The 17,031-nt window shown below is 57.6% G+C and overlaps 1 protein-coding gene across 1 annotated transcript; it reads left to right on the top strand.

Annotated features, from left to right (window-relative positions):
- The first annotated feature begins 11,032 nt into the window (after nucleotides 1-11,032).
- LOC104035959 (actin-binding protein WASF3-like) lies at nucleotides 11,033-16,772 on the top strand. Its single transcript, XM_075720673.1, has 8 exons — nucleotides 11,033-11,165; nucleotides 13,200-13,334; nucleotides 13,470-13,623; nucleotides 13,957-14,074; nucleotides 14,261-14,436; nucleotides 14,860-15,126; nucleotides 15,610-15,992; nucleotides 16,615-16,772. The coding sequence occupies exons 1-8, from the start codon at nucleotides 11,033-11,035 to the stop codon at nucleotides 16,770-16,772; spliced, it is 1,524 nt and encodes a 507-aa protein (XP_075576788.1).
- The last annotated feature ends 259 nt before the right edge of the window (nucleotides 16,773-17,031 follow it).

Raw genomic sequence — 17,031 nt, 5'->3', positions numbered from 1 at the left:
TCTCCAACCGCTTTGCATCCCTGCCTGGGGGGGGGGGGGTCCCCTCACTTTGCACCTATTCATTGCGGAGGTGGGGGGGGGTCCTCTACCGTTTTACACCTTTGCGTGGAGGGGAGGGAGTCAGGCTGCTTTGCACCTTTCCCTCGCGGGGGGGGTGGGGTGGGTGGCCAAACCACTTGGCACGTTTGCATCGCGGGGCTCTGGGGCCCTTTGCATCCTTGCGTGGCGAGGGGCGTTGCTTTGCATCTTGCATGAGGGAATCCTAGCAGTTTTACAGCCTTGCAAGGGGTGGGGGGGTGGTGTGTCAGGCCTCTCTGCACCCTTGCATGGCGGGGGTGGGTGCTGTCCCTTTGCACTCCTGCGTGGAGAGGGGGGCACCCGGCTGCTTTGCACCCTCGCATTGGCTGGGGAGGGTGGGCATCACTTGGCATCCTTGCGTCCTGGGGAGGGAGGATCCGCCACCGCTTCGCATTTTTACATCATTGTGGAGGATAAGCTGGGCCCGCGGTCGCCTGCGCGGGGGGGGCACCTAGAGCCAGCGTAGGGCAGGGCTCGCCACCCCCCGGCTGGGGAATGTGGGGGGCATGGGGGGCTGCAGCCTGCTGCGAGGCTGGGGAAGCAGCAGGGACAGGGCTGAGGGGGGCAGAAGCCTGGGGGCACCTACCATGCATGGCCCCCCCACCCAACCCAACCCAGGGCCCTCCCTGGGGTTTGGAGCCCCCCCCATAACCCCCCAGCCCGAGGTACCCCCCCCAGGCTGCAGGCAGGGGCACCCCACCCAAGGGTGCCAAGCCCGGGCCTCCATGCCCCATGATTCAGCTACTTGCAGGCAGCTTTAATTTTATCACTTAAAACTTGAGTTCTTGCTGCCTCGTGGCGGTGTCAGCGTGATAAAATACCTGCGGATTAAGATGTGTTTTAGTGTAGTTTGTGGCTGCTTTGTCTGCGGCTGCCTGGCGTAGGGCAGCCCGCTGCCGGACACGAGCTGGAGGAAGGGAGCGCAGGACCTGGATGTATGGGCAGATCAGCAATGGCAGAATAAGTCATCTTCAAAACTTCAGCGTGCCAAGGCACACCCCTCATTCGCTGCGTCTCCTTGCTTGGATTTTAGAGAGGTTGCTAGTTTCATTTTTTTTTTTTTTTTTAAAAAAAAAAAAAAAAGGTATTTTGAGGGCATCTCCATATCTCAGTAGCATACCCTATGACAGGTCGAACAGCTCCGTGATTACGGGAGGTTGAAGACAGCATCGGTCCAAGCAAAATTTCGTCTGGCAGCTAGAAGGTTAATGTGCACCGTGCTTTTCTGTCGCAAACGCGGAGCACGCTAAGGGCTCTTACACATAATGCCCGTGATGCAACTTAGACCCCAAATGTCCGCTCCTTTCCCGAGGAGCTGCAGCCCACAGGGAAAACTCGAGATGAAGCATATTTTGCTTTGAGCTGTCATCTCCCTTGGCCCAGTTCTGAACCAAAGATGCTCATCCTCCATTTTATGGTGGATGACAAATCAGCTGCTGATGCCAAGATCTTGACAAGTTATGAACAACAGCCCTCAAGCCAAAAGTGTTAAAATAAAATAAAAAAAAAATTAGCAGGAATGTTTTTTGCAGAGCTGCTCAACCAAAAAGCCACCCTCTGAGCTGCACCCCGCGGGCGAGAGCTGCAGCGTTTCGCACGTCTCTGAGCGGAGGGGATGCGACCGGCTCCCAGGCAGGAGCTGCCCCCGCTCCCCCAGATCCCACCGGGATTTTTGCAGGGCTGCACGTACAGCACCGGCGGGCGAAGCAGCGACCGCCTGGGCACAGGGCACAGCCCCGGCAGGGAAAGGCGTTTGAGCCGGCTGGGAACGCTCTGTGGCTGGAGACGCTGGTCCTGCGGCCGCTCCAAAAGGCGGAGAGTGCCGGGTTTCCAGAAAGACCCCTGCTGCTCGCCAAGGGTTTCCTGGGTTTATCAAAGCGCCTTCTATATCGGGGAGAATAAGGCCGGTTTGTTCAGCAGCGTCCTGCTCACACAAACCACCAGCAAGCGAGACAGATCCTTCTGTTAATGAGCTGAGCACAAAAGGGGGGGAAAAAAATGTCATTGAAGATTTTTCTTTGGTGATAAAGAGTCCTTAAAAGCAACACATGATTCCTGGGCCAGCGGGGATCTTTTCCAGCCAAAACAGAGCCGGGATCTGTGCTGCTGTTCCCACCGCCCCATCCCTTGACTCCTCTGAAGATGAAGGCATCGCTGCTCCCCGGCGGTCCTCACACAGGAGCCACGCACGGAGCAGCCGATGGATGATGGAGGAGGATCACGCGTAGTTTGATCCGCACCTTTTTTTTTTCCAGCCCTTTCTCCCTTCAGCGTTAGAGCATCAAGGTGTTGCGTTTGCATGGATTTGGTTTGTATCCGAAACAGAGATGAAGCCAAAAGGTGGTGGTGGTGGCGGGTCCGTCCGGGGGCCAGCAGCAGCTTCTGTGGGATGGGGAGGACCCAACAAAGTGGCCTTCAGCTCCATGCCCAGCGCCGGGGGCACCGAGGGCTCCCCACTTCTGACAAATCAAACGACAGAACCCAAACCCCACATCAACTAAAACCCAAGGAAAATAACCGCCTGAAAACCCACTGGCCAATTTACAGTGTTTGCTCGTTGCATACCTATAAAGCAACATCATTTAGGTAAAACCATTTTTAAATCACGGTTTTAAACCAGACACGCAGCAGGACGAGCTTTTTATCCTAACCCCCAAGGTAGCGAGGCTGTTGCATTTATGGCATCCTCCTAAGCAGGCTTTTTGGCGAAGGTTGGTGTTGCAGAGCCCAGCCTTCAGAGGCGTTTGTGATTTAGAGGCAATTTAGTCAAGTGCTGTTCCTAGAGCTGAAACATTTTGCAGTAGAAGGGGGGAAAAAAAAAATACTGTGGCATTTACTAATAAAACTCTTTAGGAATATTTTTAGCTGTGATTTAACGTTATGTTGCACTTTGCTGTGAAGTGTTTGTTCGCTGAAGCCTCCTAGCAGTTGTCAGCCGTGGTAGAGCTGCCTTTGGCTGAGTTAGCAGAGGAGGAGAGCTGCAGATGGACCGGAGGAGAGGTGCGGGCAGCGCTCCCAGCCGGGGCGGGCGATGTGCCTTCCCAGTGGGGCACAGGTCACCGCTTCGGCCCCAACCCAGGCAGCGATGCAGCCCTGCCCCAGGGCCAGCCAGAGGGCCAGCTCCTTCCTCCCTTTGGCTGGAGGGCCTGACCCTTTCCCTGCAGTCGCAGCTCAGCCCCAATCCGTTCTTGGTCAACAGCAAATATTCCTCCGTGCCACCCAGGATCAGGGCTGAGACCTCTCAACTCGTTTCACATGTGCTGTGGGAGCAGTGGGGCCACAGCTCTGGCTTCCAGCCGCCCCTGAGCTGATAACCTGCAGATAGGGAACCAGAAACAGCATCCCACGTCCTGGGGCTTTTCAGTCCCCAAGGCTTTTTGCCACCCGATGGTTTGCCATGAGATGTCGTAACCCTTCTCGCTCAGGATGGGGCCGGGATGCTTTCCGTGGCCCCAGACCGTTCGTAAAGCCAGACTCCTGGATGCAGAGCTCTCAAGGAAGGGGCAGGCAGTGGTATTGATTGCATTTCCCATGCCCATCAGCCTCAGTGCAATCAGGAGAATTTAGTCTCACTGAAGATCTGCCCTCTGGTTTATTTTAAGCAAGAGGAATGCTTGAGATCCAGCCGGTTTTAATATATTTAATTAACCTTTGGACAATAGCTCTGGAGTGATTATCAGCTTCACACAATGCAATGACATTTGTTATACCGGTAGCGTTCGTAGTAATTTGGGCTAGCAACAAATTAAAAAGTGGTCGCAGATGCATTTCGTAAATTAGAGCAACGCGTCCTCACAGTGCGGATCACGCTCCATTTTGTGCGAAGTACATCAGCAGATCTGGTCCAGCTCTAGCGAGCAGGTTTCTCTGCATTGCAAGGAGCCGCCTGCACAGTTTTTTGCCGGTTGAATTTTTTTGAGACACCAAAGCTTCAGCCCCTGTGGGCTCTGCTCTCCCTCCCAAGGCTGTTCATGGCCCACATCAGCCAAACATCTGAGGTTGAGAAGCAGGAGCTTATGGCCACCTGAGGCAGAGGTTGCTCCTCAGCCATTAGGCAGCTGCTGGTGGCCCCATCTGTCCTCTGCAGATTTGTCCTGTTGCTCCTTGAACCCTTCCGCAGTGATTTCCAGCACGCCCTGTGGCAGAGCTCCACAAATCAACAGCTCAGAAGCCTGCTGCTTTTGCAGCTACCGCTTATTTCTGTCTGCTCCAAAACATCGCACACCCTGGGGATCCTTCCCAGCCCTCTCCTGCACGCTGTCTGTCCTGCCAAACACCGTAGGACAAGCTCCTTCAGGCACCTACGAGCCCGGCTGAGTGTCACCTCCGCCTCTTGTCCTTTTCCCGACTCCAGCATCAGCTTTCTTTTTTTGCTCCCGTCAGTATTTCAGGACTGCCTTGTGTCTCCTTCTCCCTCCTGCCCCCGCAGCCCTTCCCTACCTTGTCATTCCCAGGGCGCCTGTGCCAAAACATGGGTTGCTGTCCTGAACCGGCATTGCGAATTCTTGTTCTTTTGATATCCATTTGTAAACTTTTTTTTTTGTCTTTTGTTCAAGGATAATAGATTTTCAATATACCACTTTAGGTTTTTTTGCACTACTCCGGCTCCTGGCATCCGACCAAAGCTTTTGCTTCCTTGCAAAAGCCTCCGGTTATTGGCAGCGTCTGGTCCTCGGGGCTCCGCAGCACCCTGGGGAGCCCAATTCGGGTAAAAGCTCCGATTGCAAGGGCCGAGCAAACAGACTGCCCCCAAAGCTTGGCCCAGAACTGAGCTCAGCTGCGGGGGCTGAACCAAACGCCCAGATTTTAGGGGTTTGGCATGGCTGCGCTCGCTGCACGCTTACCCACGTTCTCCCCAAATCCAAGCTCAGGGTTTGTCTTGGCCGTTCGACACACGGTGAGTTAGGTTTCCCTTGGCCGTCTTCTACAAGCTCAGCTTCTGCTTCCCATGCCATCCAGCCAGTCGGGTGCTGTGCTTCAATACCATCCCGTGAGGTATTGATGATACCTTGATGGCTGATTTGTTTTTGCAAGCCAGCAGCGTGCAACACGGGCATCCTTCCCAGCCCAGCTCTGCTCACCTCTGCCACAGTTCTGTTCCCAATCCAGGTTTCTCCTGCAGGGAGCACCCAGCCATGGAAAGCAAACCCCAAAATTGCCTTCTGTCCCACCTCGCCCCAGTGAAGGAGGGTGACAGCAGGAGGACTTCTCTCCCCTGTCTCATGTGATATGAAGCAGGGCACTGGGGCTGAGACTGCCAGTATCAGGCACTTACCAAACATCTGTCCTGGGGATTAGCCAGCACCTGAGAAACATGTTGTCACCCAATCTGTCCCTCCTTGCAGGGAGACTGCATGATCCTTCAGGCCACTTTGGGCCCTGCCGTGGGAATCCAGCTTGGCTTTGCGAGTCACAGTGGAAGAGGGCAAGTGGGTTTGAGGGTGCAGTGGAGGTGAGGAGACAGTTATGTACGTGAAAAACTATTGCAAAGAACGTAAGGAGCAATGGCTGGGCATGAAGCTCCATTTTTTGGACCTTCTTACAAAATGAGAGCTGCTTTTCTGCCCCTGATGGACCCCAAGGACTTAAGGTGCCAGATGTGATGGCTGCTGAGGTGAGGGATGGCATCTGGAAGGAGCCAGCTGTAGGGGTCACCTGTGAGCCAGCATCTGCAAATCGCACTGCTGGGCTGGCCTGCAGGGCCGGGGGCTGGCAGTCATGGTCTGGGGCAGCGCTTATTCTCCAGCCCTCCTGCGCTCTGCTCCTGCCTGGCCTGGGAAAGCAGGGGCTGCTCTTCAGCAGTACCAGCAGCTCTAGGGTTTGGGATGCTGCGGTCAATTTGCTGATTGTTCCTTGGGAGAAGATAAAGCTCATTTCTGGTCTCACCACCTCCCCTGCCTGGGCATCTCGGCTGATCTTTGCTCAGGCAGCGGTGAGCTGGACGCTGTTCCCTTCCAAGCTCCTTTGCTTGGTTTAGAAAGCAGGTTGGGAGGCTGCACCTCTGCAAGCTGATGGCCAGCTTGAGTAGGATACGGCAGATATCAGGGTGGATCTGCGGCTGTGGGGAGCACCAAAGCTCATTGCAGGCTGGAGAAGGCTGCGAGCTGGCCCAGAGTCCCATGCACGGGCTGCTGTGAGCTGCCCCCCAAGCAGAGCGACGGCGGGGAACCGGGCTGAGCAGCCCGATGCATCTCCCAGAGCACAGGCAGCTCGGGGAGGTCAGTGCTGCTGTCCCGGCGAGATGCCAAGGAGGTTTGACAGACATATTATGGAAACTGCAATGTGCTACCCCAGGAAGCAGCTACGCACTGTGGAGAAGCGGGCGCTTTCCAGTTACCATCATCAGCAGCAAGTCTCTCCTTGGCCTGACAGCTGAGGCTGCCACCACTGCCTTTCACCTGTGGCATTTCCCACTACAGCAAGATAGAGACTTATCGACTCTTTCAGCAGTCAGGGAGAGAAGACAAGTGATGGGAGAGCCCCCGCAGTGCCTGTACCATGGCAGCAGCTCCCAGGAAGCCCTCAGCTGGTCCCACTCCTCCTGCCTGCCACCTCCAGGAAATTCCTGCTGGGTTTGTGGCTCCTCACTTCCACTCAGGAGACAATAAAACCTTGTGGATTTTAGTCCATGTAAGTGATACCAGAATCTGGCTGATGTTCCTGGACCCAGCAGAAGAGATGCTCACCCTACAAACACACCCTGTAGATGTGCAGAGAAACAGGAAGGCTCACGTCATCGCAAGAAGGTTTGGCTGGTTGAGGCTGTACCTTTGAGCACCCGCAACCATGGAGCAGCCAGTGCCTAAAAAAACTGGGACCATCGCATGAGAAATAAATAAGAGAAGCAAACCGTCCTGAGGGTGGCTGGAAAAGCCCATATAACCACCTAACCCGAGTGGGGCTTTGAAGACGAAGCATTACCGGGGCTTGCACCATTATCCTAAAGCAGCTGAAGGGTGGGATCAGAGGGGCCATGCCGAGCCAGGCAGGGCAGCGCTGCTAGCCATGGCTGGGGTCTCCCTGCAGCCTCGGAGCCATCAGCTGCATCTCCTAACGCACTCTCAGCTAGAGAGAAAGGAAAAACGCAAACCTTCAAGGGCTGGCACGTCTCCTGAGCCATGATCAGAGAGGAGTGCAGGAGCAGGGCGGGAGGGGAAGAGCTCGTCCCCACCTACAGGCATCCATCACCAGCAAGGATAGACACACGTATCCCCAGGGAGAACTTCAGGAACTCCTTTTCACACCTTCCATGCCAGAGCAGACATTTCATAGCATCCCAGGGCTGCCTGGGCATGGTCAGACACCTTCCACCAAGCCTGGAACAGCCCAGCAAGGTAAAAAACCCTTCCCAATGTCCAACCCAAGCACAGACACCGAGGCTGGACATCCCATCTGCCCTGGCTCAAGTCTCACCCCCCAGCAGCGCTGATGCAACCCCCCCCAGCTGTGCTCTTGCAGCACAAGGTTATCACTGCAGCATGCATGAAGCCAGTGCTGCGAGCAAGGTGCTGCCCCGGCCTCGCCACCTCTGCCCTTGCTGGGGTGCGGTGGGGCCAGTAAGTGGGAGCTGAGGGTGACCCCAGCACAGGAGCTCTCCATCGTGGCCCCTCAGGGTCAGCAAACAGCAGGCAGAGCAGGCAACAGGGTCTGCTGGCAGCCCCAGAATCAAGTGACCAGGAGGCAGGAGCCAAAGGGGACAGGCACAAAGTCAAGGCTGCGACACAGGTCCAACACCCACCCTGAAGACCCAGGACTTGCCCTGGGTACTAGCACCCACCCGAGGGACCCACCTGGGGCAGGAGCTGCTTGCAGGGGTGAGGTCCAACAGGGCATAGCCAGGAGCAAGGTTGGAGACCAGCAGCATCCTTCAGAGTAGGGCTAGCATCCCCAGCTGAGCTTAAATAACCTCCTGGGCCCATGGGTGGGGTAGGGGTCCCAGGTGAGGCTGCTGAGGGCCATCAAGAGCTAGTAGTGCCCATGAGAAGATGCTAATTTGGCCCTGCAGCTGCCCAGATGTGGCTTTACTGGTTGCACGGCAATGCCCAGCTGGACTGTACTGGGGGTGCCACAGCGGTCGCTGCCGAGCCTGGTGCCCGCTGTGCGTCAGCCCGTGGTGCTGAGCACTGAGGTGGGGTCCGGTATGGCCATGTGTGTGGAAGAAATCACAAATTGCTCTTGGCCTAACTCTGGCCATGTTTAGGCTTCTCCCCCTTGCACCAGGCAGTCACCTCCGCTCCTGGGAGCCCTTTTCTGAAGGTCTGAGGACTTGCCGTGAAAATCAGCCCCTCGAAGGCTTGGAAATTACCCAAAATATCTGCACGAGCAGGAGCAGCGCTGGGCAGAACTGAGCATGCTTTCACTGGGTCAGGGCAGGCCTTGAGGTCGCGGGTTTTAGGTCAGAAAAGTTGGATTTTCAACCCAAAAGTTGGAGGTTTGGTGCTGCTGGTGCACGAGGGGTGCTGTTACAGCAGGTTATGGCACTTGTGGTGGGATGGGATGGGATGGCAGGGGTTTCTAATCGCTGTGTTCCTGTTAGCAGCCATTAACTGGGGAGGTTAAAAAGCAGTTTCTCCCGTGGCTCAGCCAAAGTTGCCTGTCCTGGCTACCCTGGCCTAAAAATGTGCACCTGACTCCTCCTTGGTTTCTTCTGCTGCAAGCTCTGGGTCTTGTTAGGGCTTTTTCGGGGGGAGATTAAAGGGATCTTTCTTCTCCAGGGATGCTCGCCCATGGCATGGTCTCAAATGCTGTTAGCAGACCTCGTACCCGCCCTCCGCCCCTCTTCAGGTCTGTCCCTGCTGGGAAGAGCTTCAGACCTCGAATCATTTTTTTCTTCACTCCCCTCTGGGGTCCCCACAGGGGATGGAGGTGCGGGTGGCCCTGATTCCTCCCCAGCCCCCTGCGCGGGGACAAAAAGCCCCGGGTGCCGGTGGCCGCGTCCCAGGCGGGTGCTGAAACGGGCTCTTTGTTCCCTGTTTCTAATTGCTGGGCCCAAGCAGCTCATTAACCGCTCTGCCCCGCGCCCTCCCATCCCTGCAGCCACCGCTCGGGGGGGGGTAACCCCCTGCGGGGACGTGCCCGGGCTCAGCCTCTGAGTGTGGATTTTGGGGTGACACATAAAACCCCCTCAAAGCTCTCGTTACGCAGTCTGGGGCAGGGCCAGAGGGTGCCCAGAAAGGGGAGTCGTACGTGGCCAGAGCAGGCGTCCATCGGCAGATATCCAGAGCCTCCCCTGCAAACTCCGTCACGGTTTTCTCGGCTGAAAAATAAGCAGCTGGCAGAAGCCTCTTGGATGTTTTGGGAGCCAGGGACGCTACCAGCCCCCCCCCATCCATGTGCAGTGACTTTGGGAGGTGCCGCAGGACACGCGGTTTGCTCCGAGCCTGAGACATCGCGCGACCCTAAGGAGGGTTCGGGGCTGGGGTCCTTCCCACGGCGCCCCGATCGCCCCGGGGCAGAGCAGAGCTCGCCCATATGTACAGATCTGGGAGCACAATCAGCCCTTTGGGAAGCTCAATATTAATGATTTAGAAACAATTTTTGCACTCTCTCATGGAGGGAGCTTACATTTGCATTTGAAAACTCCAGAGGAGCTGGTGGTGCTGGCGGGGGGACGGGAGCACTGGCCGGGTGCTATCAATGGGAAACTGTTCTGTCTAAAGCTGCCAGGGCCAAAAAAATGTGAAGTCTGCAGATTTCTGGCTCCGTTCATGGTCAGAATTGCTGGCTCTGTTGTCGGTGCCAGGCTGCTCCGCTCCCAGCTATTAACGGCTCTGCTCAGAAGCTGGTTTTCCTTTGCTGCCAAACCAGAGCAGGGTTTTGTGAAAGATGGGGTGGGATGGCGGTGCCCAGGATGTGAAATGGGGGGATTGAGTTTGGTGCATTTGGGAGCTGGCAAGGCTGTTTGTGCTCTCCGGTCCTTATGAGCCCACGATCCAATTTGCGGTATTTTCAGTGCTAAAGCCATTGGTTTGTCTTTGCACTGGGAGTGGAGCTGAGGCCCGATGCACTCGTGTCACCTAAGACCCCCGTGTGCAAGCCTGCGGAGCCACTGCCCGCTTTGTGCCTGTCCGTGTGCCAGTCCCAGGAGACACCGCCGTGGTTAATAAATGCTCCTTTTTTTCTTTTTTTTTTCCCTCCTCTCTCAGCCTGTTTTACACCACTCGCCCTTTATGCCCACACGGTAACCTGCCTGCAGCCACCCCCCTTCTACGCCACTGTGCCTGTCCTTCGTCCTTCCTCACCAGCTCCCACGGGTGCTCTCGCTGGAGATGGGGCCGCTGGGTGCGGGCAGCTCCCTATGTCTCCTTGAGCCCTGCAGAAAATGAACCGTCCCTGGTTCAGGCGGGGACAGCAGCAGAGCGGGGACACGCCGGGGTGCTGTGGGGGGCACGCAGGGATGCTGCGGAGAGCAAGGGCTAGCTGGCCGCGGCAGCTTGCCTTGGTGTAGCACGTGCACAAAAAAAAAACCCGGAGAGCTTTGCACTGAGCTGGAAATAATGGCATTACAAGTGCTTGCTCGCTTCTGGCTGCTGTTTGGGGTGGGTGAGGCTTTTCGGGGCTGGCTGAAGGGCTGCAGCACGTCGGGGTTTGCTCCTGGTTTGAGCGCAGCTCCGGGAAGGGAAGTGGGAAAGGCTCCCTGGGCACAGGCGCTTGTCAGTGGAGCACGAGCGTGGGGACGAGGCCTGGCGTGGTCCTCGCCTCTGTCCTGGTGCCACGCCCGTGCGCCTCCCAGCATCCGGAGGTTTGCACCCACGGAGCGTCCCCTGCGCGGAAAAGCCCCGCTGCTGCCGCGTGGGCTGCATCCTCCATATCCCAGTGTGGAAGGGATGAGTCGCGGGTGCAGAGAGCAGAGGGAATGGGGAGGAAAAAACAGGCAAATGGCAAAAGCTGTGTATTTTCTTTCTTTTCTTTCTTTCTCCTTTGCCCAGGAGAGGCGTGAGGGCTCGCCGGCAGCATGCCGCTGGTGAAGAGGAATATCGAGCCCCGGCACCTGTGCCGGGGGGCTCTTCCCGAGGGGGTGACGAGTGAGCTGGAGTGTGTCACCAACAGCACGCTGGCCGCCATCATCAAGCAGCTGGGCAGCCTCAGTAAGTCAGGCTCAGCGACCCCGGCGTGGGACGGGGACGGGGCGGTGGGATGCTGGTGGGTGCTGGTGGGATGCTGGTGGGTGCTGGTGGGATGCTGGTGGGGCACCGTGGTCGATTGCTCCGGTTCCAGTCGCAGAGAAACGGGGGCTATGCGAGAGCTGTGCGGGCTGCAGCCACCCCTAATTCAGTGGGAATTATCCAGCTAATAAAAAAAGGAGGGTGCTCAGGGCCAAGCCGAAAGTGGGGACTTGGTGATATTTTTGCCCAAAGTGGGGACGTGGTGACATTTTTGACCCATTTTCCTTCCATAGCCAGTCTGTGCGGTGGGGGTGGAAAGCCTTCGCGAGCCCCTTGCTTCTCAACTTGGCCAGAAATAGGAAGGTCAGGTGAAGATTAAAAAACCCCAGCCTACTCTTTTTAATCTTAGAGCTTTATGTGAAAGAGAGGTCTATATAAAAGGTCTAAATCCTCAGCTGTCTTCCTGCCCTGGGACTGATTTCAGCAGAAAAGGGGAGGACAAGAGCAATGCACATGCCAGCGGGAAGGTTTAATGGGGCAACCTATTTCATTGCTGAATATCGACTTAAAATAGACAAGTGCAGGCTCTTCAGGGCTTCCTCTCTTTTCCCCCACCTCCAGAACTAGATTCTTCTCCAAAATACTCGCAGAAAAATAAACCTTCTATTTAGGGAGCGGCTGGAAGCACGGCAGCTCAACATGGGCAGCACCCATGGGTGCTCAGGCCATGGCTACCTCATCCAGGGGAAAAGGAAATCAAATACAAATGTCTGAGTTGGGCGACAGGCTGAGCAGATATCAAAAGCACCTTGGCCTTATGAGGAGCAGCTGAGGGAACTGGATGGGGTTGTTTGGCCTGGAGAAGAGGAGGCTGAGGGGAGACCTTATCGGTCTCTACAACTCCCTGACAGGAGGGTGTAGCGAGGTGGGTGTTGGTCTCTTCTCCCAAAGTAACAAGGGATAGGACGAGAGGAAATGGGCTTAGGCTGCATTAGGGGAGGTTTAGATTGGATATTAGGAAAAATTTCTTCACCGAAAGGGTAGTCAAGCATTGGAACAGGCTGCCCAGAGAGGTGGGGGAGTCCCCATCCCTGGAGGGGTTCAAAAAATGGGCAGAGGTGGCACTTGGGGACATGGTTTAGTGGGCATGGGGGTGTTGGGTTGATGGTTGGAATGATGATCTTAGAGGTCCTTTCCAATCTTAATGATTCCTGGTTTTTGCTTTCATTAGAAATGATCCAGCCACCAAGCCAGGAGGCGTGGGGTTGCTACTCTCCCCTGAATTGGTTTAGTGGTGGACCTGGTAGTGTTGGGTTCATGGTTGGACTGGATGATCTTAAAGGTCTTTTCCAACCTAAACAATTCTATGATTCTATGACCTCAGGAGCCATTTGATATGTGGTTTTGGAGGAAACCCCAAGGAGCTGGGGTGCTGGGCTGGGTGCTGGGACAGGCTGGGTGCTGTAGCCTGCAGGTGTCAGCAATGCTCTGCCAGGCACCCTGCTCAGACCCGTGACAGTGACAGCCCTAATACAGAGCTATCATAGCGATGCACCGAGTGCTGCAGGAAAATAACCGCTAAAGTGAAAAAATTTGCGGCTTCTCCCCGCTGTAGCAATCTCCCCACTGTGCTGCCTTCGGTTTTCCACCTTCAGGGCTGCGTTTCTGCGGGTGATGCTGCATGGCCAGGGGGTGATGGTAGTGTTTTGGCTGCGTCTGTCCTGGTAGATCCAAAAGCTTTTTAGGATGAGCGCCTGCCATGGTTTGGTGCCTCCCACGGGTACCGCTGTTGCTGAAAAGGATGCTCCTGCATGGAGAAGGGCAGGTGGCTCGTGTTCCCAAAGTGCAGCGCTTTGCCAGGTCTGGGAGAGGGTGAAGCTCAGCTCCCAAAAAAACAAGGCTGGGGAGAGAGTCCCACAGAGCTGGCGGGGAGGCGTGAGGTCCAGGGGACGGGCTGGGAGAGGGCTGCCTGCCTGCTGCCGTTGCCCGTGACGGGCGCCTGTTGCCCTCTGCCAGGCAGGCACGCGGAGGACATCTTCGGCGAGCTGTTCAATGAAGCCAACAGTTTCTACATGCGGATGAACTCGCTGCAGGAGAGGGTGGACCTGCTGGTCATCAAGGTGACGCAGCTGGACTCCACCGTGGAGGAAGGTGAGGGGCTGGAGCTATTTTGGGGTGACGGCCAGGCGCGAGCGGGTGGAACGTGTGTGCTCGGGGCCGGACCACCCTCCATGCCTGGTTTGGGGGGCTGAGGCCCTGCATCCCCTCTCCTTCTTGTGCCCCCAGTTTCACTGCAGGACATCAACATGCGGAAAGCCTTCAAGAGCTCCACGGTGCAGAACCAGCAGGTCGTGTCTCGCAACTCCATCCCCAACCCGGTGATGGAGATGTACCAGCGCTGCGACAAGCCCCCGCCGCTCAACATCCTCACACCCTACAGGTAGGGCAGCTGGCACATCGCTCCTTGGGGGGACCGAGGGGGTCCTGGGGGGTTCTGGGGGGCCCTTTGCAGGAGAGGCAATGGGGGGTGCACCCCGTTTGCTGTTTGGCAAGGGCTGAGAGGCCGTTTTCTCCGGTTGCTGTGCCACCATCCCCATCACATAGGGCGCTTGGGATGAGTGACCCCATGCAGCGGTACTGCGGGTGGTGACCGCTGTACTGGACATTTTCTTGGTGGGGTAACAGCTTATGACCGTGATCGTACCAACCCCTCCCTGCTCAGGGGAAGGGAGGTCTTCTCCTGTGGCTGATAACCCCCTCCCCAACCCCCCAGGGATGACAAAAAGGACGGCCTCAAGTTCTACACCGACCCCTCCTACTTCTTCAACTTATGGAAGGAGAAAATGTTGCAGGCGACAGAAGATAAGAGAAAGGAGAAGCGCAGGCAGAAGGTAATGGTGGGGGCACCGGGGGGGCTGGAGCTGGGGCTGCCCAGGACTTGGGGGACGGCCGCCTTCCTGGTGCATCCCGTGTGCTCCCCGCTGCTGTGGTGGGTGCATCTCCATGCTCCTTGGGTACCGCTCGCAGTCCGGAGGAGCCGGGCTGGAGATGGAGCCGCAGCTTGTGTGTGCCCCCAGGAGCAGCGGCTGGTGGAGGACTCCACCCGGGAGGTGAAGAAAGTGAGGAAAGCCCGCAACCGGCGCCTGGAGTGGAACATGATGGCGTATGATAAAGAGTTCCGACCGGATAACAGGTTCTCACCATCCCCCTATCACATGGCGTCATCGGAAGGATCACTGTCCCCAGACAATAGGCAGGTTTTACCTACTACGCGTTCAGCTCACCGGCTCTCCTTTGCTTTTCTCTTCTTCTCTGTCTTTTGGGGGGGACGTGCTGCCCGCAGCAGGGTCGGGGTGATAAGCCGTAAACCCATGGTGGCTTCATGGACAGCTGGTGCCCCCGAGGTCGCATCCTGGACCTCAGGAGCAGCCTTGGTGTTGGGATAAAGTCGGAGCGCTTTCCATTTAGCAGCTCAGGGAAGAGACTGGCTCAGCTCTGTTGGTGTCCACCTCCCCTCCGCTACCTCTGCTTTCTTGTACATCTCTATTTTTGTGGCCATTTTTTTTGTTTTGTTGTCTCAACCCCAAAATACCCCCAAACCCACCTCCCCACAACCCCCCCGCCCAGCTGACCCCCCCTCCCAGGAGTACAACCATTGGGTTTTCCTGTGCCGCAGATCTTACGCGTCAGACGCGGCCGACCACTCATACCCAGCGAGCCCCAACCACCCCGCGCAGATGCTGGCCCCGGCGTCCCACCTGGCCCCGGCGGAGCACAAGGAGGGGGTGCTGGCGGCCGCCCCCCCACAGGAGCACGTCTACCGCCCGGTGCCGGCGGCGGGCAGCCGGCAGAACAGCCTCAACCGCCTCCAGCAGCCCCACGTGCCGCAGCCCCCCGAGGCTATCCTCAACGGGCCGAGACCTCACTTAGTCAAGGATTACGGGTAGGGCTTCAGCCTGCCTCTTCTCTCCCGGCGGAGGGATGCCCAGGGCGAGGGGAGCTTTGAGGAGGGGCTTGCCTGGGGCTGGAGGGCTTCCCACCCCATTTCTGGGCTGACGGCGGTGCTGTGGTAGCGGGGAGAGCCCTCCTCTGCATCCGCCGTGGTCCGAAACTGCTGGTGAGACCCGAGGCCAAATCAGACAGGAGCGCTTTTGGGGTAACCTCATCCCAGATAAGGGGACAAGGTGGCTGGAGGGGACGGTTTTCCCCTGGGATGTTGGCTGCCTTCTCATCACCGCATGCCCCACAGCCCATCCCGCCGGCAGAGCCCCCCCACCTCCCTGGGGACAGAGCGTACGTGTGGGTCCAGAGCAAACCAAGCCACAGCTCAGCCGGTCGGCGCCTGGATGGGTGATGGGTGCCCGGGCTGGGTGGTGGGTGCCGTCGTTCCTCATGCCGCTGACATGGCTTTGCCCTCCCATTGCAGCCCGCAGCCGGTGCCGATGGCAGAGTACTTCGTGCCGCCCGCCCCGCCGCCCCCGCCGCCTGTCATCCCCTCTGCGCAGACCGCCTTCGACAGCCCCATCTCGGCTCCCCCGGCGCTGGCCCCCGGCTCAGCCGCCCCCCCCTCCTACGCACCCTCGCCGCCCCCCGCACCCCCCGGCCCCTACTCCGCTTCCCCGCCGCAGGCCGGCCCCATGGGACCGCCGGTGGCACCCCCACCGCCACCGCCGGGGCCCCCCGCTGTTGCCGCCTCTCCGGCGCACTCGGCATCGCCGCCGGCCGCTGCTGTGGAGCCCCGGAAGCCGCAGATCCCGCTGATGCCCATGAGCGACGCCCGGAGCGACCTGCTGGCAGCCATCCGCAGGGGTGAGCGGCGGCAGCGGGAAGGCAGGGAACGGGTCCCCCCCAACGCTGCCACCGCGGTGGCAAAATACCTCTTGGCGTAGAGTTGGGCGGCGTTGGCTTCGTTGAGTGCAAGACGAGCCCTGGGTGGCCAGGCGATGCGTGAAGATGGTGGCACCCAGGTGGGATCTGGGGATGGAAAGAAATGCAATGCAGGGGGTTGGAGGGAGGTGGGGGAGACCCATCGCCAGAGGTGGGACGGAGTCCTGCAGGGATGACCAGCAGCTCTTGTGTGCGTGGCCTCCTTCCAGGCCGCAGCAGACGATGTGCTCCAAGGTCTCTCCCATTTTCCCTTCCTGCAAATCTTCAGGCCGAATGGCAGATTTAACCTTCGAGAAGGTGCACCCTCTTCAGGTTGAGTGGAAGCAGAGGAGGAGCTCAATTCTATTATATAGCTTTATAATCGCATGCATCGCATTATATCTGATATAGCTTTCTAATCGTGTGCATCCTCCTGCAAGGAGGCTGCAGCCATCCCGTTTCAGCCAATACTTTTAACTGGGGCTGGGGGGGATGCTGCACATTGGGTGCCCCCATGGGTGCTGGGCACATTGCCCTTAAAGCCTTCCTCCCTTTCCTACCGCAGGAATCCAACTCCGGAAAGTCCAGGAGCAATGGGAACAAGAGGCCAAAAAAGAGCCCGTGGGCAATGACGTGGCGACGATCCTGTCCCGCCGGATCGCGGTGGAGTACAGCGAGTCTGACGACGACTCCGAGCTGGACGATAACGAGTGGTCAGACTGAGGGGCCCCGGGGCTGGGCTGGCACGGAGCTCCCCGGCTCCGTACCAGGTGTGTATAGGCGCCTTCCCCAACGTCGATGCCAACAAGCGTGGGCGGCCCCGCTCATTCAGGAGCTTTGCTTTTACACCATGTTGAAAATCCTTCGGGCAGCAGCAGCACCGGTAGGATACACCTCGGAGGCAGTGAGACCAGAAATTAGCAGCACCTTCATATTTAATGACTTCAAAAATGCTCTGAAGGCAGGTTACTCCAGATTTACA

This window comes from Pelecanus crispus, chromosome 13, assembly GCF_030463565.1.
Source record: "Pelecanus crispus isolate bPelCri1 chromosome 13, bPelCri1.pri, whole genome shotgun sequence".
In the NCBI taxonomy this organism is placed as follows: domain Eukaryota; kingdom Metazoa; phylum Chordata; class Aves; order Pelecaniformes; family Pelecanidae; genus Pelecanus; species Pelecanus crispus.
Note: the sequence above shows the minus strand (reverse complement) of the source record. Positions and strands in the feature narration are given on the sequence as shown.